General features: G+C 37.6%; 1 protein-coding gene across 1 annotated transcript in view; it reads left to right on the top strand.

Annotated features, from left to right (window-relative positions):
- The window catches only part of LOC122800420 (F-BAR and double SH3 domains protein 2-like), a 940,373-nt gene that overhangs the window by 406,376 nt on the left and 507,928 nt on the right, over positions 1-26,069 (top strand). Inside the window, exon 3 of the mRNA XM_044069867.1 lies at positions 6,775-6,820. Within this exon, the coding sequence (XP_043925802.1) occupies positions 6,775-6,820 (46 nt within the window). The remainder of the gene's footprint in view (positions 1-6,774; positions 6,821-26,069) is intronic.

Genomic DNA, 26,069 nt, shown 5'->3' with positions numbered 1-26,069 from the left:
ACACACACACACACACACACACACACACACACACACACACACACACACCTAGTTGTTAAGCAGTCAAAGTAAACTTTACTGTCATACAGATCAATACAGAGGAAAAAGTGCGTGTCACTGCACAAAATTTCGATACTCGGGCTCGTACCATAAGAATCATAGTTTACAGAAGGAAGTTTAATAATAATTTAAAAATACTGAAATAGAAATCAAAAATAAGATACTAAAAATAAAAAAAGTGTAGATAACAGTGACATATTGCACATAAATAATGTTTGTTTACACATTCAACAGGTTAGGCTATGGGCTTGGCCTCGTTAAGCCTGATCGGTATTATCGAAAGCCCGAAGCTCATAAATATTTGTTTAAGAGTCCTAGGGCGGACTCAGAAACTATTTCCTTAGGGCCAGCTTCTGTAAAGGTAAGAAATCCTGGTCCCTGAATCCTAAAGAGGCGAGGGGCTTTGGATAGGTGGGGAAAGAAAGTGTATACTTCTTCCACTCCTAGCTATGAGAGCTTTTGAATTGTCAGTTTCACATGTAAAATATCAGAATTACCTTCTTTCACAATTGAAATCTAAGGTGTGTATTGATGGTGTAAGAAGTTGCTGGATTTGGTTCATGTGTCCGAACAAGTGGGTAAGCATTCTCTTTAATATGTTTGATGCCTGTACAGGGCCCCTCCTCTGGCTGCTACCCCCAGCTCTGTTCTTCATAGGCATGCTGGTTGAAGGATCACAAAAGGAATGTTGGTGGGCTCAGGAATATCCCACTAAACAGGACTCTCTGTGACCCGCCAGAGGCAAGTCAGATTCCTAACGACAGATGCCTCGGACACTGCTGGCAGAGCTCATCTAAATGAGTTGCATTAATGGCTTTCAAAGGAGTTACTTTCCAGGGCAGGTTGATTCTAACAGACAACACAACTGTGTCATGGGTACATCAACAAAGCAAGGGGACACATTCTTATCCTCTATGCAGGCAAGCAATGATTTTCCAGATTGGCCAACACTGGTACCCACTTCACGACGTCTCTGGTAAAGGCCTCCATGGCCTTTACCTCTGGCATATTCTGTGTTGAAACACAGTAGGTCTCAACTTCCTCAACAAGTTTTGAATTTGATTAAGCTAGCTAGCTAGGTAATAGAGGAGAGTGTGTCAGAAAAATGGAAGAGATTTTATTTTGGGTCCTTCTCTCCATAAAGATTCATGCTGCAGCAATTTCAGCTCACTATGATTGTGACCCACCTTTGTTTCGCATCCTTTGTTCAAGCAGTTTCTTAGAAGATATAAAAGACCCCCCCCCGTGGAAGCTCCTACATTACTTCTGCAAGAAGGGTGTCTGAGTTGCAGGCCCACTTATGGCAGAGAGCCCTTTTTGATTTTCCATAAGGACAGGGTATCATTACATACATACTAATCCTTTTTGCCTAAGGTGTGGTTTCTAGTGTGGCTTTAAACCAAACCTTTTGAGTTCACAGGGCAAGCCTGTGTCAAAAGCTGGGATCAGGCCTCATTCCACTAGGGCTACTGCCACTTCAACAGCATTTCTAAGGGGTGGCAACTAAGGATTCTCTGAAGCAGCTACTGGAGTTCAGTGCATACTTTTTCTAGGCATTATCACCTAGGGCTGGTTTGCCACAGCTGTTTTACAAGGCATTGTTCATTCCATTGATCCAATGTCCCCCTCCCCTCCCTCCCCCTGTGTGTTTGGGGGTGGTTGTGTAGGTGAGTTTACATGCTACTTGTCTTTTGGGTCTTCTGACATCTGGGGCAAAGACTGAGGATATGATGCGTCTGGTCATGCGTAGTACCTGACTGACTGACCAGTCAGTCGCGCGCGCCTTGACGACGCCGCCTTTATACTTTATTCAGCAGTCTGATAGCACGTGGTAAGACGCTGTTATGGAATCTGGATGTCCTGCATCTAATACTTCTGAAGCACTTCCTTCTTGTCAGGATTTTGAACAGTCCATAGGCCGGATGATGTATATCCCTCAGTAGTTTTCGGAGTCTGAATATATGTCCTGTAGGGACTGAAGGTTGGAGCCAATGATTTTTGTGACTTGTTTAATGATCTTATCCAGTGCCTTCTGATCGGCTTGAGAGCAATTTCCATACCAGACAGTGATGATGTTTGTCAGTACGCGCTCAGTTGTGGCTCTGTAGAAGGTAAGTAGGACCTGTGGGGGGAGGTTAGCTCTACGAAGTCTCCTAAGGAAGTGGAGACATTGTTGGGCTCTCTTTATAAGGTAGGAAGTGTTTGTGGCCCAACTGAGGTCTTGCGAGATATGTATCCCTAGGAATTTGGTGCTATTAACTCTTTCCACTGTGACACCATTGATGACGAAAGGGGTGTGTGGCTTATTTACCTTCCTAAAATCGATAATGATTTCCTTTGTTTTCCCAACATTTAGTGCTAAGTTGTTGTCAGTGCACCAATGAACGAGTTGGGTCACCTCCTCCTTGTAGGCTCCCTCATCTTCCTTCTTGATGAGGCCAGTTACTGTGCTGTCATCTGCAAATTTGATGATTCTGTTTGAATGGTGCTTAGCTGTGCAGTCATGTGTTAGAAATGTGAAAAGAAGTGGACTGAGTACGCAACCTTGTGTGGGACACCGGTGTTTAGGGTGATGCTGTTTGAATTATGTTTTCCAGCTCAAATTATTTGTGGCCTTTCAGTCAGGAAGTCAAGGATCCAGTTGCATATTTTGTTTTCTATGCCTAGATTACTCAGCTTAGACAGCAGTTGTTGTGGAATTACTGTATTGAAGGCAGAGCTGAAATCTATGAACAGCATGCCTACATAACAGTCCTAATTTTCCACGTGGTCCAAGATGTGATGAAGTGTTAAAGCTATGGCATCCGCAGTAGAACGATTTGGCCTGTATGCAAATTGAAAAGGATCAAATGTAGCAGGTAGGCAAGATGTTATGCGATCCTTGACCATTTTTTCGAAACACTTTATCACTACTGAGGTAAGTGCAATTGGCCGATAATCATTTAATGATGCTGGAGATGGTTTCTTGGGCAGAGGGATAATGTCGGTGGTCTTGAAACATTTGGGCACTTTTTCCTGGATGAGAGGTATATTGAAAATGTCTGTGAAGACTGGGGCAAGCTGATCAGCACAGTTTTTAAGTATTCTCCCTGGGATCATATCTGGAACAGATGCTTTGCCTAGGTTCCTGCGTACCTCTTCCAAGTTGAGGCATAGTGATGTGCCATCTGTGTTGGTCAGTAGTCTCTTTGATATGGTTCTATTTGATTCTTCGAATCTACTGAAATAGATATTTAGCTTGTTTAAAAAGTCTGGGTTATCATCACAACATGTGGGTGGTGGCTTATATTCTGTGTTGTTTTGGATCCCTCTCCACAGCTGCTTGGGATCTTTCTGGTCAGTGAGGTGTCTCTGTATTTTCAGACTGTGTAGGCCTGTTTTGCTACTCTCACACCTTTGTTCAAGTTGGCCCTGGCCTTTTTCAAAGCATCTCTGTCTCCAGCCTTAAAGGCAGAATTGTGTGCACTCAGTATTTCATATACCTCGCTGGTGAGCCAGTCACCACATTGGTGTGCGTTTAGTATAATGTGTTAAAGCATTTAAAGCAGAGATTCTGTTCTTTATGGTAACCTTATTTTGCACAACTAATTGCCTCACAAAAATGGAGGTGGTGTATTGTGTGTGTGAGTGCATGCATGCTTGCGTACTTATACACAATTGCAGACAAAGGGAAGACATTCATCAAGGGAAAATAAGTACTTCTAAATTTTAGTTAGACTAAGTCACTGTGTGACCCTCTGCTTATATTGCCCAGTGAGAACTGATTACAGTTTTCTGAGTTTTTGTAATACTTGTTACTGTGTTATTAAAAACAACAACACAGAAATATGTTTCACCTTCCAGTTTAGTATTGTGATAGTGTGAACATAAGTCACTGTAAAGATAATGCTTTGTTGCTCATAAGTTACTAGGCAGTTTTCTGTTGCCCTTTAATTCATAATCTCATCGTTTTAGTTGGAGTACTTTAATGTTTAACATCTATTTATTTATGTTTTGTTGACTAGATTAGTTCCACAAGGCCTGTGGCCTCTCTTCAGGGGAGACCCAAAGAGGTATTCTTACTGACGGAGGGAAAATTGGCAAGGGCAGTGGTGAAATTTCCCTTCTCTCTTTGATAAGTGCCTGAGATCTTTTACATTCATCAGACCTACCACCATCTTGGATAGATGAGACCTCAGTTTGCCATCTCATCTGAGGGATGGCATGATTGCAGCACCCCCTACCCTTTTGCTGCACTGCTGTATCAGTAGGTCAAAGTGTTGGATATGGTAATGGAACCCACAGGATTTTGATCTTCCAGCATCAAATGCAAGTGTTCTACCTGTTGAGTCACTGATGCAACAAAACTGTCTGACAATGAATGTGATCAGTATGTCAGTATAAATATGAATATGAATATTTTTGCCATTCATCCTCTTACCACAATTTGTTTGCAGCCCTTGGCGTCCTTTCTTATAGGTACTTTTTGACCGTTTTGTCTCTCTTTCTGCAAAAAGTTAAACTTCCATAGAAGATAATTAATTCTCATGGCTGCTTAGACAAATACTGTCGGTTATGTGTAGTTGTGTAGTTTTTCCTGTATGCAGGGCTTCTTTGTCTAATGAAATATAGCTTGTCACAGAAGTAAATATTAGACTCTCTACCAGACTCTGATTTTTTTTAACAAGTGAAAGGAATAAGAGCAGTAGAACAACCTCTGAAGTTTGGATGCTGTTTTTAATTGGAATGGAAATGTAATGCCATTTGCTGCTTTTCTCATGTTGTTATAACATGAATCCTGTATTAGCTACTGATAAGTGAAATGAAAGTGGGGCCTGGTAGGATAACCTCTTGACTTCAGTGATTCTGACAGGGTGCCACTAAAAGCTAGTCTTAGGTATTCCTTAGATGAGGACCAATATGCAGTTGCTACAGAGGGATAAACATCTGGTGACGTAGGTGAAGGCTAACAGGTGTCCTTTAACAAATTATTTGTAGCTTGTCACTTTCTCAGCATTGAACAGAATGTGTTGGCCACAAAATGTAAAGTGTAAGTAAAATACCGGCACCATTTATTCAGGTGTGGTATTGTTAAATTCAGTGTGATTCATTTTACATCTGTATCCTCTCCTTTCTGTCTTACCAGTCTACATACAGTGGATATAAAAAGTGTACACACCCCTGTTAAAATGCCAGGTTTTTCTGATATTTAATGAGACCACAATAAATTATTTCAGGAATCTATCAGCATGGCACATCTTGACTTGGCAATATTTGCCATTCTTCCTTGCAAATGTGCTCCAAAACTGTCAGATTGAAAGGGCATCTCTTGTGCACAGCCCTCTTCAGGTCACTCCACAGATTTTCTATTGGATTTAGGTCGGGGCTCTGGCTGGACCATTCCAAAACTTTAATTTTCTTCTGGTGAAGCCATTATTTTGTTGATGTGAATATATGCTTGGGGTCACTGTCGTGTCGAAAGGTGAATTTTTTCATCTTCAGCTTTCTAGCAGACGCCTGAAGGTTTTGGGCCAAAAGTGATTGGTATTTGGAACTGTTCATAATTCCCTCAACCTTGACTAAAGCCCCAGTTCCAGCTGAAGAAAAGCAAGTCCAAAGCATGATACTGCCACCACCATGCTTTACCGTGGGGATGGTGTTCTTTTGGTGATGCAAAGTATTGTTTTTGCCCCAAATATACCTTTTGGAATTGTGGCCAAAAAGTTCAACCTTGGTCTCATCAGACCATAACACATTTTCCCACATGATTTTGGGAGACTTGATGTATTGTTTTGCAAATTTTAGTTGGGCCTGGATGTTTTTCTGTGTAAGAAAAGGCTTCTGTCCTGCAACCCTACCCCATAGCGCAGACATATGGAGAATATGGGAGATTGTTGTCACATGGAGTACACAACCAGTACTTACCAGAAATTCCTGTAGCTCCTTCAGTGTTGCTGTAGGTCTCTTGGCAGCCTCCCTAACCAGTTTGTCTTTTCATTAATTTTGGAGGGACATCCAGTTCTTTGCAATGCCACTGTTGTCCAATATTTTCTCCACTTTTTGATGACTGTCTTCACTGTGTTCCATGGTATATCTAATGCTGTGGAAATTTTTTTGTACCCTTCTCCTGACTGATACCTTTCACCAATGAGATCCCTTTGATGTTTGTGAGCTGTCTGCGAACCATGGCTTTTGCTGTAGCAGACAACTGAGTAAATGTCAGGACAGTCCTACTAGGACAGCTGAACTTTATTTGGGGTTAATCAGAGTCTCTTTAATTGATGGTAGGTGTGTACCCAAGAAGACTGAATGCTATAATTAAATCAAAAGGTGCTTCAACAAAGTATTAGTTTAAGGGTGTGCACAGTTATGTAACCAGCTTATTGTATATTTTGTATTTTTTATATTTTTCCCCTAACAAATTTGTTTGTTTTTCAATTGAAGTACAGGTTATAGGTCACATTAAAGGTGGGAAAAGTTTTGAAATGATTTATTGTGGTCTCATTTTTTTATACCACAAAAACCTGGCATTTTAACAGGTGTGTGTACACTTTTTATATCCACTGTCTATACACACTGGTGTGCACACACAAATATGCATACATCAGCACTGAATTGATTTATTTTTCCACATACAGATTAAACTGGTTTACTTTTCTAAACTTTTAATGGTTTGAAAGGCACTGTTTGTATGATATAGTGCTGATGGTATTATTTTTTCCCTTTATATTTCAGAAATTTTATCAAGCAGAGGGCAGCTATTGAGAAGGAATATGGACAGGTAAGTCGGGGCTTGAATTTTTACATATTTTCCTTTGATTTTTATAGTGTAAAGAAAGCAGAGGTTCTTGGTCCTGAATCTCTGTTTCAAACCTGGTGAATTTCAGAGGAAAAATCGACAGCATTCATAGATTATAATTATTATTATAATGGCCAATGTTAACTGACTGCACGGTGTTAGAGCAAGTGTAAAATTCTAACAAAATAAAGAGAAGCAACAAGGGTGTAGTGGCATACTCATATGTACATAGCTGTGTATGTTTTTTTGTTTTTTTTTTATTGTAGTAATTTCTTAGAAACAAATATGGCTAATGTAGCCCAGAACACATGGTGTCTTCTGAAGCAATGCATGTAATTTGCATAAGTACTCTTGTTTACTTAGGGGGCAGCTGCAGTGGTGCAGAGGTTAGCTTTGCCACCTCACAGTAAGAGGCTCTCTGGTTCGATCCTTGGCTTGGGTGCCTTCTGTGCACAGTCTGCATGTCCTCCCTGTGGTCGCGTGAGTTTTTTCCGGGTGCTCCAATTTCCTCCCACATCCCAAAGACATGCTGTAGGTGAATTGGACACTCTAAATTGGCCCTAGGCATGAGTGCGTGCATGTGTGTGCCTTCTGTGGAAGTTTGGGCGTCGGGCTGGCAACTCGACACAGTAAAAACTCCACTGCCAATCATTCGCAGACAGGTGATCCGCTGTGGCAACCCCTAACCAGGAAAAAGCTGAAAGAAGGAGAAGAAAAAACTCTTGTTTACTTAGGAGTTCTTTAATAACATCTTTTTGCGATATGGCGGGGGGGGGGGCAACTTACAATATAGTCTGGATTTTAAGTGTATACAGGCACTATCTGGAGACTGTACTGTGGTGGTGGTGCTGCGGTAGCGTTGTCGCCTCATAGCAAGACGTTGTCCCGTTCGATTCTCAACTAAAGCATCTTCTGTGTGGAGGCATGTGTGAATGGGGCGTGCCTTCGTTGAAGGTTGTGCATCAGGGCTGGTAACCTGGTACGTAAAAATCCACTGCCAATCATTAGCAGACCGGAGTTCCGCTGTGGCGACCCCTAACCGGGAAATGCCAAAAGAAACACACACACACACACACAGGCACTATCTGGAGAGATTTCCACATTTTCTAAACATTATGTAGGTGCAAGATGATAACAGTATGACATTGCAGGTGTATGAACTAGACATTTCTGGTAACGCTTTGGATAACAGTAAATGAGAGTTTGTGTTGTCGTTTCCTTTCATCAATTTAAAAATGTGTAAGGCCACTGTACATAAGGTGGACATGTGTGAAAGAGGACATTTTGCTACATTTGGCCTTGCAAGCATTCATTTAAAAAGTGGGTTATTAATTAGAAAATCTCATCTTTTGGATGAAATGTGCAATTTAACATGCTGTTTGTTACTTTGTCTTAATTGCTGCAGTGTCTACCTCTATATTATTTTAAGTTTAAAATGGTGTCCCAGGTGTCTGCAGTGTGTGCCTGCTCATTTACTAAGACTTGCTAAGGCTACACTTGCTTTATCTTGATTTGCTCAAGACTGTTTGCTCAAAATAAATTTCTGCTGCAGCTGCTTCCTTTCTACTTACTTTAGGTACGTGTAAAGGCATAGCCGACCTTAGGCATAGGCCAACTAGGCATCCGCCTATGGCACTGCTGTAGCAGGGGCACTGTACCAGTATTTATTTGGTGTAGGTAAACCAGGATGGGGGCACCAGATGGTGTGTAGGGGGCGCCTTGGAGTCCTTTTGCCTAGGGCACCAGTTGTCCTAAGGCTGCTCCTGTGTAAAGATTCATAGTTGTGTAAGTCCACCTTCTCTGAGATCAGTAGGTAGCAGAGAAAGTGTGACCATTATTTAACAGGTGTGGTAATGGCCTGTCTTTCTTGAAGTTGGAGTGACTATAAAGTAAGAATATGCAAGTAAAGGCCTGTGGGCGGTTTGTCTTCACTCAGAAATGCTTTTTATTAGTTTGTACAAATTCCAGATGAGTTTTAGTATATATGGTCAGTGGTTATTTACCTGAGTTATCAGGTTTCATGCCACAAATTGTGCAGGCTATTGTGTTTAGCACTGTACCTTTCAAGCTTGCATAGTAGACCCATAGTCCAAGAGCTGTTGTCTTTCATGTATGTAGTGTGCATCTTTGTATTTAAGCCATTCATAGTTAAATAGCCTGCTGTGCTGAAAACCAAAGAGCAACCAAAATTAAATTAGAACAAGAATACTCCTCCATCTACCTAATTAACTGAATAAACTACTGGAAGCTTCAACAAGGCATCTTTATTCCACCCATAGGGAGGGTATCAGAGAGAGAGAGAGAATCTCCTAGCTAAAGTGTTTTTTTTCTGGACTAATCCCTTGTTCTCTGGTCACAGGTGGGATACCAGACCTGACTCTAGCTTTCTGGATTACCTCTGTTTTCTTACAATAGTGGATAAATAGCGCTTGAAGGATGGTTCACAGTGTATATAGGTTCCCAGGTCTCTGACTATTGGATTGATTTTCCAAGGGTGTGTTGTCAATGTGATAGCTGCAGGGGGGTGTTGTGTTTGCTGAAGAATGGTATTATACAGTTTTTGTCATTTATTTTCAGTCCATGGTTTTGACACCAGCTATGTGTATAGAAAAGGCCCTGTTGGAGTATCTCTGTCTCCTCTGGAGAATTATTATTGGCGCCTAGTTTACGGTCTTCAGCTAACTTAGTGAGCCATATGTCCATAAGATTGGCTTTGATGTCTGATAAATAAATGCTAACGAGGACTGGCCCATGGACAGAGTCCTGTGGCCCACTGCTGGTGACAGTCCTTTGGAGGAGATGGAGTTGCCCACCACAATTTTCAGTTTGCTATCCATTAAGTTACATAGGTATTGACATTTAGCTGGGAGGCTTTATTAACGATTCCTGAGTGTGGGATGGTGTTAGATGCCTAAGTGAAATTGAGATGTGCTGTATTTACTGATTTTCCCTCATCCTTGCTACAGTAACCTTCTCAGACGTCGACCAGGATGAGTAAGCAAGATCTGCCTTTGACACAACTGAATTGGCTTGTGTCAAGAGTTTGTAGGTTGCCTTTGTTCATGTTAATTCCATTAGTGATCCTTTCCATAGTCTTACAGATGAGGCTCGTAAGACTTATGGGTCTGAAATTACCTGGGTCAGTTGATACTCACACTCTTGTGCCGGGGAACACTATTGCTGTCCTCCTTTCTTCTGGCTCATAGACTATTTGAAGATTGTTATTGAATATTCTGCGTAGGGATTTGACGAGTCTTGTTTCAGGCTAGCCAGAAGGCATCCTGGTATGTTATCTGGACTCGTAGAAGCAGTGTTCCTGACCTTTGGATAGTGTCTTGAGGACTAATAGTTTAATTTATTTTGTAGCCTTAAGTTGCCTCTTACACTATGAGTTATGCCTCTTCTGGTAACATTTATGCATGTACTACCACACATGGACTATAGCTAGTCAGGTGACTTTATGCATGGAATTAACTGTGTCTGCTGTACATTCTGACCCAATAGTGTTTGCTAGGAGACTTGCAGGTGGTGTGTGATGCCCCTCCCCCCAAAGGAGAATTGCCTTCTTTCCTAGGCCATTACTTCAGTATGTAGGATACCAGTCAAACTTGGGTTTCCAGTAGTGAAGACAGACCCCCTTTGCCAGCAAACCTGTTACTGATTTGGATCATTTTATCTCTGTTTCTCAACTGCTCACAGCTTTAACTGAGGTTTTTGCTGTTTCATTGTATTTGTCTTTAAATATGTTTAATATTTCTTGTCATTCCTGTCCTGTAATCCATTCATATGGCTTTCTTCATCTCTCTATGTACTCTGGTTGTATTGTCCCCATGCCTATTGCCCATAAAGGTTCCCACAATTGCACCTCTTTGGTCCTCTTACTGGATATTCCAGCATAGGGAATGTGTATGCACATTAGGGTGCCCTCAAAATGTCCAAAATAACATCCATAGCAAAGGGCGAAGAGGTCACACAGACAAAACAGTTCATTAAAAACTGTAAGAAAGATGCAGCCTAGCTAGAATCTTCACTTTATAATACCTTAAACCTCCTGTAGTGGAGGCCCATGGGATATATGCAGATGGCTCCCTAAGGACATACAGTGGATATAAAAAGTTTGCACACCCCTGTTAAAATGACATGTTTTTGTGATATAAAAGAATTAGACCACAATAAATTATTTCAAAACTTTTCCCACCTTTAATTGATGAAAAGACAAGACGAAAACTGGTCAGGGAGGCTGCCATGATACCAACGCTGAAGGAGCTGCAGGAATTTCTAGAAAGTACTGGTTGTGTACTAATGTGACAACAATCTCCCGTATTCTCCACATGTCTGGACTATACGGTAGGGTTGTAAGACTGAAGCCTTTTCTTACACAGAAAAACATCCAGGCCCAGCTAAAATTTGCAAAACAATACATAGTCTCCCAAAAGCATGTGGGAAAATGTTATGGTTTGATCAGACCAAGTTTGAACTTTTTGGCCACAATTCTAAAAGGTATGTTTGGCGCAAAAACAGTACTAAGTATCACCAAAAGAACACCATCCCCACAGTGAAGCATGGTGATGGCATTATCTTGCCTTTGGGTTGCTTCTCTTCAGCTGGAACTGTGGCTTTAGTCAAGGTGGAGGGAATTCTGAACAGTTCCAAATACCAGTCACTTTTGGCCCAAAACCTTCAGGCGTCTGCTAGAAAGACGAAGAGAAATTTCAACTTTCAGCGACAATGACCCCGACCATACATCCAAATCAACAAAAGAATGGCTTCGCCAGAAAGAAATTAAAGTTTTGGAATGGCCCAGCCAGAGTCCAGACCTAAATCCAATAGAAATTCTGTGGGGTGACTTGAAGATGGCTGTGCTCAAGAGATGCCCTCACAGTCTGACAGATTTGGAGTGTTTCTGCAAGCAAGAGTGGGCAAATATTGCCATGTCAAGATGTTCCATGCTGATAGATACATACCCAAGAAGACTGAATGCTGTAATTAAATCAAAAGGTGCTTCAACAAAGTATTAATTTAAGGGTGTTCACACAACAAAGTATTAGCTTAAAGGTGTGCACATTTATGCAACCAGCGTATTATATGTTTTTTATTTTTATATATTTTTCCTTCTAACAGATTTGTTTGTTTTTCATTTGAATTGTACAGGTTATAGGTCATATTAAAGGTGGGAAAAGTTTTGAAATTATTTATTGTGGTCTCATTTTTTTATATCACAAAGACCTGGCATTTTAACAGGGGTGTGTACACTTTTTGTATCCACTGTACAGTGTTTCGGCTACATGGCTTCTGAATGCCCATCATTTTCTACCTTTTAAGCCTTTATTGGTGCATTCAGAACAATAAAGCCAAACCCCACTGTCTGTAGACATGCCTTATTTAGGATTTTTTTCTTACCTTATCATAATAGCATAAGCGGATTGTTTGGCTATGTTTTAAAAACACAGGGCATAAAATGAAGCCTGATGTCAATAAACAATAGGACACCTGCATACTATACCAAATAACATCCAAATGAAAGACTAAAGAGTTCACACAAACAGTCATTCAGTAAAAACTGCAAGGAAGACTCAACCAAGCTAGTGACTTCACTTTTTATTACCTTAAACCACCTGTAGTAGAGGCCAGGATGCATATAAGCTGTTAAGAATGTAACCATTGTTTCACTTATGTGGCTTCATGAATGCTCATATGTTTTTTTACTTTTTACATCTTTATAGGTACATTCAAGCCAATAAAGCCAAACTGGACTAGTTTTGGACATGCCATGTTTCAGCCATTTTGTGACCTCTTCAGTACAGCATAAGTGGATTGTTTGGCTATACTTTGGAGACATAGCCATCCAGATTGTCTGTTGTTCGGGAAACAATGAAGAATAGTCTGGGCCCTTGCCACCATCCCAGCAATAAGGGCATATGTTATAGGTCCTAACCTCTTCCTTGGGTGAGGGGTATACCTCTCAACCTGGAATCACCAAAAATCTGGACAAAGGCCCATGAAAACTAGGTACAGCTGGCCACAAATCTGCACACTGATTAACATAAAGTTTGCATAAATAATTATGTAACCCCGCCCACTCCTATGGGATACCAACTTTTAGATGCAAAGTGAACATACAAAATATTAAGCACAAAATATAACCAGTCTCTCAGACATCAAAAAAGTCAGAAACTTTCTGCTGGCCAGAAAAACATTCCCTTCCTGAATTATGGGACACCAGGCCCCTGATGTCATGCTAACTTATTTTGTCCAGACAAACCTAGCTATCATAAAACTACAACACTGCCCTTTATTGTATTAAAGTTGTTTACAAGGGATTTGCAGGCATGTCATGCGAAGGTAAAATACTGAGGGCTCCACAAAGATTTGTTATGGTTTTATTTTTCTGAGAGGATTAGTAAAGTATTTTTTACCCAACTGGCATTTTCCCAGGCACCTTATATAGTAACAGGACTCTCTTTAGGCACTGCCCAGGCCACAAGGTGAAAGCAAACTACAAGTTGCAGTACAGAGTGACAGTAAAGCATATTACAGCAAACATTTCACATCAACAAAAATGGAATAGATTTTAGCTACAAATCCAAATTAGCATCCTATTCTATGAAATAATATACAGCAAACTGTGCAAGCTGTATTGCATTGTTCCAAACTGAGTAATTTACATATGAAAGTACAAATAATTCTCTGCAGGAACTAAGTCAACAACTAGAAGTGTAAGGTACTGAAGCTCCATTTCTCCAACCTTAGTGGGCTAGGATTAAACTTTGGGATCTTGCCGACAGCTGTCTAAAGTCATTTATGATTGCTGGCCTGCCTATTCCCAAGAAGGACTTGTCTACTCTTTAATCAGTTCTGGCTACAACATAAATATATAGGTGATCCTAAGAAAAATAGTGCAACCTTCAAAAGGGACACTCACCAAGTTCGGAGATGTGCTGATGCTCCTTACTCCTCCTAAGCTAACGGTTAGATTTTCAGATTTATGAAAGATACAACCACGCAGCTGATTTACACTCAGTATTTCTGGTTCTGCTACAAATGCTTTGTGTCAGACAGCAACCACATATTTCTTAAACTCTACTCTGACTAGGCATGAAAACATCAGCTACATGCTCTTCACACCAAATTTACACATTTCTAAGAGACATGGAGATGCAGTAGATTAATTAACCCTAAACCACCTCCTTTCATAGGTTCATAGGCTGGTACTAGGCTATTGGCCCTAGGGGCCTATAGAAGCCTAGCCATAACAATTCCCTGGCTATTTCTTCCCACACTATTTACTTCCCTGGACCCCTGTCTAGCAGGGTGACTGACGTGATTCCTGGGGTAAATTTCCTTTCTCCCATCCAATCATCAAGGTTCCTTTTGAAGAGGGCCAAAGAGGTTCTCTGCTTGACATGTATGGACAGTCTATTCCAGAGTCTGGGGAGTCTCTGGGTCAGGAACCTATCCCTCCAGCATGTTTTGTTTATTGTGATGACCAGGTTTAGATCCCTGGAGCATGTGGCTCTGAGGGTTTGGGATTTCTTTAAGTGTAGCATGTCCAACAGCTCTGGGTTTGACATGGCCTTGTATGTTAAGCAGAGATCGCCTCAGAGTAGATGATATGCGACAGAGTATAGCTGGAGTTTTTTAAGGCGGTCAGTATAGGGCATCTGCTTTAGGCCTGTGATTCTTTTAGTGAGGTATTTCTGCGGCCTTTCCAGTTGTTGCAGATGTCTTGAGAGGTACATACCAAATGGGGCGTTGTATTCTGTAATGGGTCTAATTTCTTTTCATACAAAACTCCTCTTTACTGGGTTTAATCTAGAACCCCTTATAAATGGAAAAAAAATATCTGCAGTAATTCTTTTTCAAATACTGTTGGCAACATGAATACACTTGCTAAGTATGCTGTTTTTCTCATCAGTACTGAATTAATCAAATAAGCCTTTTTTTCTGAATGATAAATTTATATGTTCATGTTTGCTTTATTTCTTTTTATTTTTTCCCACTGAATTCTACTTGTCATCAATCCCAAATTTTATACCTAACACAGAAATTTCATTCATTGTAAAATACCCCCAATCTTTACTGTATCACCTAAACCTTTGGCTTTCTCTTTATCTGAAGCAATCATTATCATCTATAAACACTCCTTTGTGCAAATTGTTACTTCTTTTATTACTTTTTATCCAAATAGTTTTTTGCAATTAATAGAATGTCATCTGCATATGTTAACAGAACTGGAATTCTTAATCCTTCAGCTTTTTATATATTCCCACCTCCTTCGTTTTGCAATTTATTTCACATACTATCACATTCGTAACTAATGCAACTTGTATATAACTCCTTGGAGCTCCCTGTCTTACACCACTCTTCATATATAGCTTTTGGCTTAACCAGCCATTTGCAAGTATTTTTACCTTATTTACTACTATATGCTGACATACATAATTTCCTAACTTTCTCACTTATAATTTGTCATGTCCAGTTGTGTCAAATGCCTTATTAAGGTCTCCTATCATGATTTTTGCTATTTTCCTGTTAATAATGTCATCCACAATTTAACTATCATAAATAATTCTTGATGACCCTTTCCCTGTATACTGTATATGCTGTCTTCCATAATGTTTCCCATTTTAGTTTCAAATCCCTTTTGTATTATTTTCTTAAAGATCTTGTTCATAGGTTGGTACTAGGCTATCAGCCCTAGGGCCTATATAAGCCTAGCCATACAATTCCCTGGCTATTTCTTCCCACAGTATTTACTCCCCTGGACCCCCCTGTCTAGCAGGGGTTCAGGGAAGTATTGTCATTATTATTCAATACCATTGGTCTCCAGTTTTTAATTCTCTCTTATCCTCCTCCTTCCATAGGAATTTAAGTATTCCAGTACAAAATTATGTATACACACAACCTTCATTTAACCATTCATTCAAAATCTTTAGAAAAAAATGTTTTGACCAATCCCTCAAATTTTTATGCATTTCATACCCTATTCCACCCAGGCCTGCAGCCAAATGTATATTTATATGTCCTAATACTTTAGCTCATTTAGAGAAATTTATTTTTCTAACTTTTTATTCTCTTTTTTTTCTGTTAACTTTTCCTGCTTTCCACATTTTTTCACTACCTTCTTTTTTCTTTAAACATTTCCTGTACATATTGTTCTACACTATTTCTATTTCTCCTTTTACATTTTGTTTCTCTCATTCACTGCCATATCCCTTTACTAGCCTGCTTAAGTGACTCAATACTGTTTCTTTTTCATTGTAAAAATATATTTTCTTATGTAACAATTCTTGTATTTTTTCTTTCATATAATTCTTTCTTTGTCAAAGTACTTCTATCATTGTTTTAAATCTTCCAGTTTATCACTATATGTTCTTTTACATTTTTCTTTCTCTACTTTTTTCGTCATATTGCTGCTATAAAAACATTTATTTTTTTCCTTAAATATCACCCACCATTGAGACCACTTTTTGTAAATTATCAAAGTAAAATGATATTTCCATAACTGTATTACTAATCTTTCCTCCTTCATTCCATGCTTTCTCATTAATCTTTTTTATTCCTTTGCCTACTTTTATATGTTCTGTGTTTTCTTTTATCTCTAGCCATGATTAGAAAATCCTATTTCAACTACCTCTTCTTCTCCAGTAACTAAACATTCTGATACTGTAAAATAATCTATTTCAGTTGTATACATACCCCTTTTTGTAAGTGCATGAATTTTTGTCCCAGCGTTTTAACGTACCACATCTTATAACTACTAACTTTTTTATATCATTTCCTTTCATTTTATGCTTGCCTGTTAAATAACAATTACTCTCATGTTATAATCATATTTTTCACTACATGGTATAAAATCGGATGAAATAAGCTTTCCCTTTCTTAACAGTTAGTATATGCATACAGTGTTATAATTCTGTAGACTTGTTCTTTCCACCTTGTCTACAATTGTTAGTCTTCCCATTTTTGCTAAAGTTACTTCTAATATCTTTGCTTTATTTCTGCAGAATACAGCAATTCGAGAACATCTCTTATTTCCCATACCAAATTCTTCCCCCATAGTTTCTCTGTTTGTAATATTTCTTAATTTATTAAAAATCTTTTGCCTTCTATTTTAATTATATCTACATCACAAGTATTACATCACTCCAAAATTCATATTCTTCTTACTATATTGTTAATACTATTCACATTCACAGAAAGCACTCTAAAAATTTCAATTTCCATTTTCCTTAGATTCATGGCTTCATAAATTCATAGCCTCACCAGTTTCCTTCACAAATGTGTAAATCAAACTCTGTACCTTGTGTCTGTGAGTCAGACACCTTAATCATTATACCAAGTCCCAATCTTTATTTGTATAAAAATTTTCATCCATTTCCTTTCTTTTTTTCTTTTATACTTATCCCTTTAATTTTTCTTTTTTCTGTCTTTTACCATTTTATCAATATAATTCTTTTTTCCCTTTTGCTACCTCCCACTTTGTTGTCTTTTTCACTTATTTCTGAACCTTCTTCTATTTCTTCAGTATTTTTTCATATCCAATTTTTCTTCTATTTTTACTACTTCTGAAATTTATCTTTGTTCATTTTCTTTTCTTTTGTCCTTAGTGTTATTCTGCTTTTTGCAATCCATCCATAAATGTCTACCTTTGTTACATCTATAACATTTCAACTGACATTTTTGCATCATGTCCCATTTCCCCAAAAATGTTACATTTTCTTTTGTCACAGTTAGTTATCAAATGTCCTTTTCCACAAACAAATGTTTTGGGTTGTTCCCAAAATAATTTGTTGCTCTTTCTGTTTTAGCACAATACTAAAATCACAGTCACCAGCCCATAAACACCCCCCTTTGTCATAAACCTTTGCAAAGTTCAAGTACTACTGTACATAAAGTTTTCAAATGTCCTTTTAAAGTCTATCTACCTCTGTTTGAAATTTTACATGCATCTTTTTTGTTTCCTTGTAAGATGCTTTTATCCCATAAAGATTCCATGGGGGTAACAGTTCTTTATTTTTTTAATATTCTCCAAGAAAAGTTTCTTTTGAAAAAGAAAAAGTCTTAAATATAACGTCACAAAATGTCTCTTTGTTAATAAGAATAAATGCTCTTACCACGTGTGCTTTTACACGCAAAGGAACTACTAATTTGTTCATAGCTCTCAATTTCTTTGTTGTCTTTGCTTTGAATCCTTATCATGTACTTCCTTTTTTATTTTTTCTGCCCTCTTTTTTGCTTCTGCACTTTTGCCTTCTTTTACTTTCTCTGCATATGTTTTCTCTTCCATCTAGCCACTATTCTTCAGGATTGTGTCTGCATTCTCCTTTTGTATTTTCTGTATAATGTCTCCCCAGGAAATATCTTCATTTTCTGGCTCACACTGCATCACCATTTCTTTAAGTAAATCATCATGCAACCCTCCCAACCTCTCCCCTAGTAGTATATCATCACATCAGGTCTCTCATGCAAAGAGGTCATTAGCCCAGTTGTTTACACTGCTTTGTTGAATTTGTGTAAAGTTGACAAATTGCTTACATGCAAAAAATGAGAAATTAGTGATAAAATTATTTAAATATAAATATGAAAGATTGTGGAAAGTGTTACAAAGATTTGAGGAAAATAATATATAAATGAAGAAATTAAATATTAAGTACAAATATTTTTATAGAAAATAAAATTTGAGGAAATTGAAAAAGAAAAGAGTGAAGTGTGGTATAAAAATATAATATAATATGATTGTCAACCAATAGGCAGATTTAATGAAAGAAAAAAATTAAAGCTATAAAAGTTAGAAATGCATTTTGTAATAAAGTGGAATGCCAGGATTTTTATAGAGGCTGGTGATGAATAAATTTCCTGTAAAAAGAAAAATGCCATGTAAAAAAGTGAAAGAATATGTATATAGTGTATAACTCCAAAAAAGTGTTGGATGCAGGAAGAAAACAGCTCGTACAAGTGGACCAAGAAGTTTTAATAATTAGACAAATGAAAGATGCACAATTGCAAGTACAAACGTTAAGCGCTTTCAACTGAAGATAGCTCAGTCTTCATCAGAACAACGAACCTCCATTAAAACCACATATATATAGTCTATCAGTTGCTTGTTACATAAATTTGAAAATTGCGCCAAAAATCTTAAAACGGCAATACAATGTATTCCTTGGAATTCTGTAGCAACACTAATGTTTATACAAGTAACCTTACATTATTCAAACTTGCAAACACTATGTACTGCAACCTAATACATAGAATGTATATAACTAAATACATACGATATTACTAATATAATATATACTCCACTTATACTACAATATTTTACTAAAAACAAAATGAAATATATAAAATAAGTAATATGTAAAACAATAACTATAATATGTTACTGTCGCAAATGAAACTAAATTATTAGCCTATTTAAGAATATAAAGCCTATTTGAATAAATAACTGAAAAATGCTTAAACATACTATCATATGGTAGCAATAACTGGTTGATGAAATGAATAACCAGAAATTTATAAAATACATCTTGAAAAATTCATGTGTACTTAAATAAAATAAGTGTTAAAAATGTTTAAAAAATTATTAATAAAATATAATAACTTATTGATTTGATTATTATTAAATATATGTATTAAAACTAATTGTATATCAAAAAAACATATATAGATGGTGTCAAAAATCTTCCAAAAATGGTTTGATGCTTATGTGGTCATTAAGCCCCGGAAATCTGGTGGCATCACACTTGATCTGCCAGATACTTTCTTTAAGGGCCAATCGTACCTTCCAATTACCACCATAAGTGGTTTGGTTGACCTGATCAATAATACTAAACACAAAACTATGTTGTTCACCTTTATCCTCAATATGCCTATATAGGGCATTATTCTTATCTTTTTTACGTATCCTGTAAAGATGTTCATAGATACGTTTTTTAAAAAACCTCTCGGTTTTCCCTATATAAAACGCTGTACATACTGTACATTTGGCAATATATACTATTTGTTTTGTGTTACAATTACCTCCTAAATTACAAATTACTGTATTGTTGATGTCACTTGATGTTAATTTCTCAACCGTATTTATATATGGACATTGATTACAAGACCCACACCTTGTGTTGCCTTTATTATTCCTATTCAAATTATCCTTTCTGTTATCTGCATGTTCTAACAACCTTTTAATATTAGGTGCCATTTTGTATACTATAACTGGTTGTGCACCTAGTAAATCCCCCAAATTATTGGAAGTGATGACATCCCAATGTCTAATTAATATATCCTTTATATAGTGTACATATGGTGAATAAGTTAAAATACACGCTCCATTAAATTTATTAATTAAGTTGCTATCTGATTCATCCTTTGATTCTTTGACTCCTAATAATGGTTTATATCGATGTCCCCATTGTGAGGACACATATTGAATGGTGTCATTAAGTAAATTGTCAGGATAGGCTCTATTTTTGAACATAGAGTAAACTAACTTGAACTCTTCTTCCATGACTTGTTTAGTGGAAGACATTCTTGCTATCCTGACACATTGCCCTTTAACAACGTTTTTAAACATGAATGGTGGATGATTGCTATTGTATTGAATATAATCATTTGAGAAGGCAATGACAATTACTTAATGACACCATTCAATATGTGTCCTCACAATGGGGACATCGATATAAACCATTATTAGGAGTCAAAGAATCAAAGGATGAATCAGATAGCAACTTAATTAATAAATTTAATGGAGCGTGTATTTTAACTTATTCACCATATGTACACTATATAAAGGATATATTAATTAGACATTGGGATGTCATCACTTCCAATAATTTGGGGGATTTACTAGGTGCACAACCAGTTACAGTATACAAAATGGCACCTAATATTAAAAGGTTGTTAGAACATGCAGATAACAGAAAGGATAATTCGAATAGGAATAATAAAGGCAACACAAGGTGTGGGTCTTGTAATCAATGTCCATATATAAATACGGTTGAGAAATTAGCATTAAGTGACATCAACAATACAGTAATTTGTAATTTAGGAGGTAATTGTAACACAAAACAAATAGTATATATTGCCAAATGTACAGTATGTACAGCGTTTTATATAGGGAAAACAGAGAGGTTTTTTAAAAAACGTATCTATGAACATCTTTACAGGATACGTAAAAAAGATAAGAATAATGCCCTATATAGGCATATTGAGGATAAAGGTGAACAACATAGTTTTGTGTTTAGTATTATTGATCAGGTCAACCAAACCACTTATGGTGGTAATTGGAAGGTACGATTGGCCCTTAAAGAAAGTATCTGGCAGATCAAGTGTGATGCCACCAGATTTCCGGGGCTTAATGACCACATAAGCATCAAACCATTTTTGGAAGATTTTTGACACCATCTATATATGTTTTTTTGATATACAATTAGTTTTAATACATATATTTAATAATAATCAAATCAATAAGTTATTATATTTTATTAATAATTTTTTAAACATTTTTAACACTTATTTTATTCAAGTACACATGAATTTTTCAAGATGTATTTTATAAATTTCTGGTTATTCATTTCATCAACCAGTTATTGCTACCATATGATAGTATGTTTAAGCATTTTTCAGTTATTTATTCAAATAGGCTTTATATTCTTAAATAGGCTAATAATTTAGTTTCATTTGCGACAGTAACATATTATAGTTATTGTTTTACATATTACTTATTTTATATATTTCATTTTGTTTTTAGTAAAATATTGTAGTATAAGTGGAGTATATATTATATTAGTAATATCGTATGTATTTAGTTATATACATTCTATGTATTAGGTTGCAGTACATAGTGTTTGCAAGTTTGAATAATGTAAGGTTACTTGTATAAACATTAGTGTTGCTACAGAATTCCAAGGAATAAATTGTATTGCCGTTTTAAGATTTTTGGCGCAATTTTCAAATTTATGTAACAAGCAACTGATAGACTATATATATGTGGTTTTAATGGAGGTTCGTTGTTCTGATGAAGACTGAGCTATCTTAAGTTGAAAGCGCTTAACGTTTGTACTTGCAATTGTGCATCTTTCATTTGTCTAATTATTAAAACTTCTTGGTCCACTTGTACGAGCTGTTTTCTTCCTGCATCCAGCACTTTTTTGGAGTTATATCGTTGTGTTGCAGTAGTTCATGTATATAGTGTAGAAAAGATGAAACTACAGAGCACGTTTTTATTTTAAATGTAGATGAGTAGTGAAATTATGGGAATTTATATGAGCAATTTCTGAAGATATAAAGGATATGGATAAGATGAACTCTGGTATATAAGTGTAGCTATTAGAGGAATAAAAGTAAGGAGTATGTTTATTCTGTGTTATATGGACTATTTGGAATGAAAGGATAACCGTAATTATGTTTAATGAAAAAGGATACTAACCACAATATTACGAAAAATTAGATGGTTATGGAAGAAGGAGTGGGAGTCTGATAGATGGAAAAGGAAGTTGAAACATTAGAAGAAAATAAGACAGTTGTGAATATCTGATATAAAAAGAGAGGAAAATGCAAACATATATATTTAAATTATAAATATGAAAAATTGTAAATGAGATTCCATATAATGCTGTAAAAGTGTTCTTTTTTTAAATAAAAGGTCCCTATTCTCTTGATAAGTATTGTGGGATCTTTTATATACACTTATGCTACCACCAACTGAAGAAGATGAGACTGATTTAACTTGTTATCCAAAGGATGACGCACCTAGGAGTGCAGCACCCTCTTATGCTACACTGCAGTGTGAGCAGTTGATCTAACTGGTGTAGGAATAGAACCCATAGCCTTCTGAACTAAAGACTAGTGTGCTACCTGTTGCACTACTGACACTGCTATTCAGTTTAATCTGCTGCTGTTCAGTTGTTTGCTATGCCTGTATTTTCCATATCTTCAGTGAGCATAAACCTGACTCGCCAACATCTCTCTTTTTTTTCTTCCCCCCTCACCTTTTACAGCTAGTGTGACCTGTTTCCTCCTGCTATGCCTTTTCTTCCCTTCTTGCTTCCTCATTGATTATCAGACTGTTGGAACCCTCCATCACTAGTTAATGCAGAGATCCTTGTGTTATTGTAGTCACCGTACCCTTAATATCCTTGTTTCTCTCAGCACATTAGTGAGTCTTTTGCATTTATATGGTCTGATTTCACCGTGCGGCCATTCATTCACAGTTCCACATCCCAGTTCCTTACATCAGTCCTTCTTCACCTCCTCATTGAATTCCTTGCTTCCAGATCTTTCTAGTATGGGACACTGGTGGCATGTCTAAGAAAGCTGTTGCATCATCTGTTTACCCACATATGGGACTCTTTCCTGTTTGGATAGCCACTTTGTCATTTGATTTGACTCAACATTTGGTAGTGTGTATGACTTTGTCCTTCTCTCCTTTGCTGCCCTCAGAATGTCTGGCTGTGCACTTGGTAAGGCTAGTCCTGGCCCTTTTTCCACTTTTACTGAGCTTCTTTCGCCACCACATCACCCTCATGACAGCTGAATTCCAATGTACTAGATCATCTTTCTTCCAGCTTCCTGCCATGCATGAGGAAAGGCTTCATATGAGATTTGTTTCTACAAAATCATACAACTTTACCTTCTTGCTAAGTTGCAAGTGCCATGCTGTGCAGATTGTTACACTTCCTGCGCTACTTAGCACTGGGAGGTTAGCACCAAAGAGCGGACCTGTATGTAATTCATGCAGAGTACAGACAGCAGCAGAACTACATGGCAGCTGCAGCTGTGCAGAGGAAGTGGAGATGTTAAGCAGAAAGAAACCACAGTAAGATGAGCATTCCCACCTTGTTCCATCTGTATTGTGAGCGTGTTCCCTTTGTCCATAAAACGCATGTAGAGTGGATTTAAAAAGTGTATACGCCCCTGTTAAAATGCCAGGTTTTTGTGATATAAAAAAATGAGACCACGATAAATTATTTCAAAGCTTTTCCCACCTTTAATGTGACCTATAACCTGTACAGTTCCACTGAAAAACAAATATGTTAGGTAAAAAATATAAAAAATAAAAATTGTGCAATAAATTCCTTCTCTGAAGCCAAGATTACTCTCTCTTACCTACTTTCTACCCAGTCTAATGTACAATTCTCAAATTTTAACTCCGCACTCCTGACCAAACTCGAATCTACCTACAACAAGGTTGCTAGATTTGCTGCCCAACAAACCTACAAATGCCATCACTGTCTCTCTCAAACACCTAAACTGGCTTGAATTACCCCACCAGCTTCTTCTCTATCAGCTCCAGATCATCCATTTTATCCAATACCAGCCTTCCTACTGCCCAGCACTATCCCCTCTCATCTCCCATTATTCTCCCTCCAGACCTCTCCGAAGCTCTAACCAAGACCTACTACAAATCTACAAACCCAAGTCTAAATTTGGACGCAACATGTACAGCTATCACCCCACTATTGCTTGGAATAGGCTCCCACTAGAAATCAGGGCCCTTACACATCCTAAACAATTTAAGACAGTCACCAAAGAGCACTTTAAAAGTCACTGGTCCTGCCACGGCACTGTCCCTCCTTAAACATCCCCTACTTCTCATACCTTAATCTACGTTCTGCCCTTAACTCACTCTTCTCACTAGCTCTCTCTAATCTTCCTTGACTACTCTTTCTACTGCCTTCTAAAATCTATTAAGCAAATCGCCTCAGAGAAACATTCTATTGTAATTGTCTTGCCTTCATGCAACTACATTATGATAAAACTGTTTTTTTGTAACCACCAACCCCAAAAACTATATTCATCTTAATGACATATTTCTTTTTATACATCTTGAAATGGTTATGCTATACTCCTGATTATTGACACTGTATAACATTGTATTGCTACTTAATGCCTTGTTAATAATCCTGTAACATTGCTGTTTAATGCTAATTTATAATAAAAATTGTTTAATATGTTGGAGCTTTTCTCCCTGGGCCTCTGCTGAAAAAGGTCTCTTCCACTCAGTTGGACAATCCCGGTCAATAAAGGTAAAATAAATAGAAAAATAAATAATAAATATAAGCTGGTTGCATAAGTGTGCACACCCTTAAACTAATACTTTGAATGATGTAATTAAATCAAAATGTGCTTCAACAGCCTTCTTGGGTAGGAGTGTTTCAGCATGGCACATCTTGACTTGGCAATATTTACCCACTCTTCCTTGCAAAAGTGCTCCAAATCTGTCAGATTGTGAGAGCATCTCTTGTGCGCAGCCCTTTTCAGGTGACCCCACAGATTTTCTATTGAATTTAGATCTGGGCTCTGGTTGAACCATTCCAAAACTTTAATTTACTTCTGGTGAAGTCCTTCTTTTGTTGATTTGGATGTATGGTTGGGGTCATTGTCGTGTTGAAAGGTGAAATTCCTCTTCAGCTTTCTAGCAGACACCCGAATGTTTTGGGCCAAAAGTGACTGGTATTTGGAATTGTTCATAATTCCCTCCACTTTGAATAAAGCCCTAGTTCCAGCTGAAGAAAAGCAACCCCAAAGCATGATACTGCCACCACCATGCTCCACTGTGGGGATGGTGTTCTTTTGGTGATGTGAAGTGTTGTTTTTGTGCCAAACATACCTTTTGGAATTGTGGCCAAAAAGTTAAACTTTGGTCTCATCAGACCATAACACATTTTCCCACATGCTTGTGGGAGACTTGATGTGCTGTTTTGCAAATTTTAGCTGGGCCTGGTTGTTTTTTCTGTGTAAGAAAAGGCTTCCATCTTGCAACCCTACCTCATAATCCAGACATATGGAGAATATGGGAGATTGTTGTCACATGTAGTACACAACCAGTACTTGCCAGAAATTCCTGCAGCTCCTTCAGTGTTGCTGTAAGTCTCTTGGCAGCCTCCCTGACCAGTTTTCATCTTATCTTTTCATCAATTTTGGAGGGATGTCCAGTTCTTTGCAACGTCACTGATGTCCCATCTTTTCTTCACTTTTTGATGACTTTCTTCACAGTGTTCCATGGTATATCCAATGCTATGGATTTTTTTTTGTACCTTTCTCCTGACTGATACCTTTCAACAATGAGATCCCTTTGATGGTTTCTAAGCTGTATGTGAACCATGGCTTTTGCTGTAGCAGGCAACTGAGTAAATGTCAGGAAAATCCTACTTGGACAGCTGAACTTTATTTGGGGTTAATCAGAGTCTGTTGATTTGATGGCAGGTCTGTACCCAGGAAGACTGAATGCTGTAAT

This window comes from Protopterus annectens, chromosome 4.part0 (assembly GCF_019279795.1).
Source record: "Protopterus annectens isolate FY-2018-M chromosome 4.part0, PAN1.0, whole genome shotgun sequence".
NCBI classification, from domain to species: Eukaryota; Metazoa; Chordata; order Ceratodontiformes; family Protopteridae; genus Protopterus; species Protopterus annectens.
Note: the sequence above shows the minus strand (reverse complement) of the source record. Positions and strands in the feature narration are given on the sequence as shown.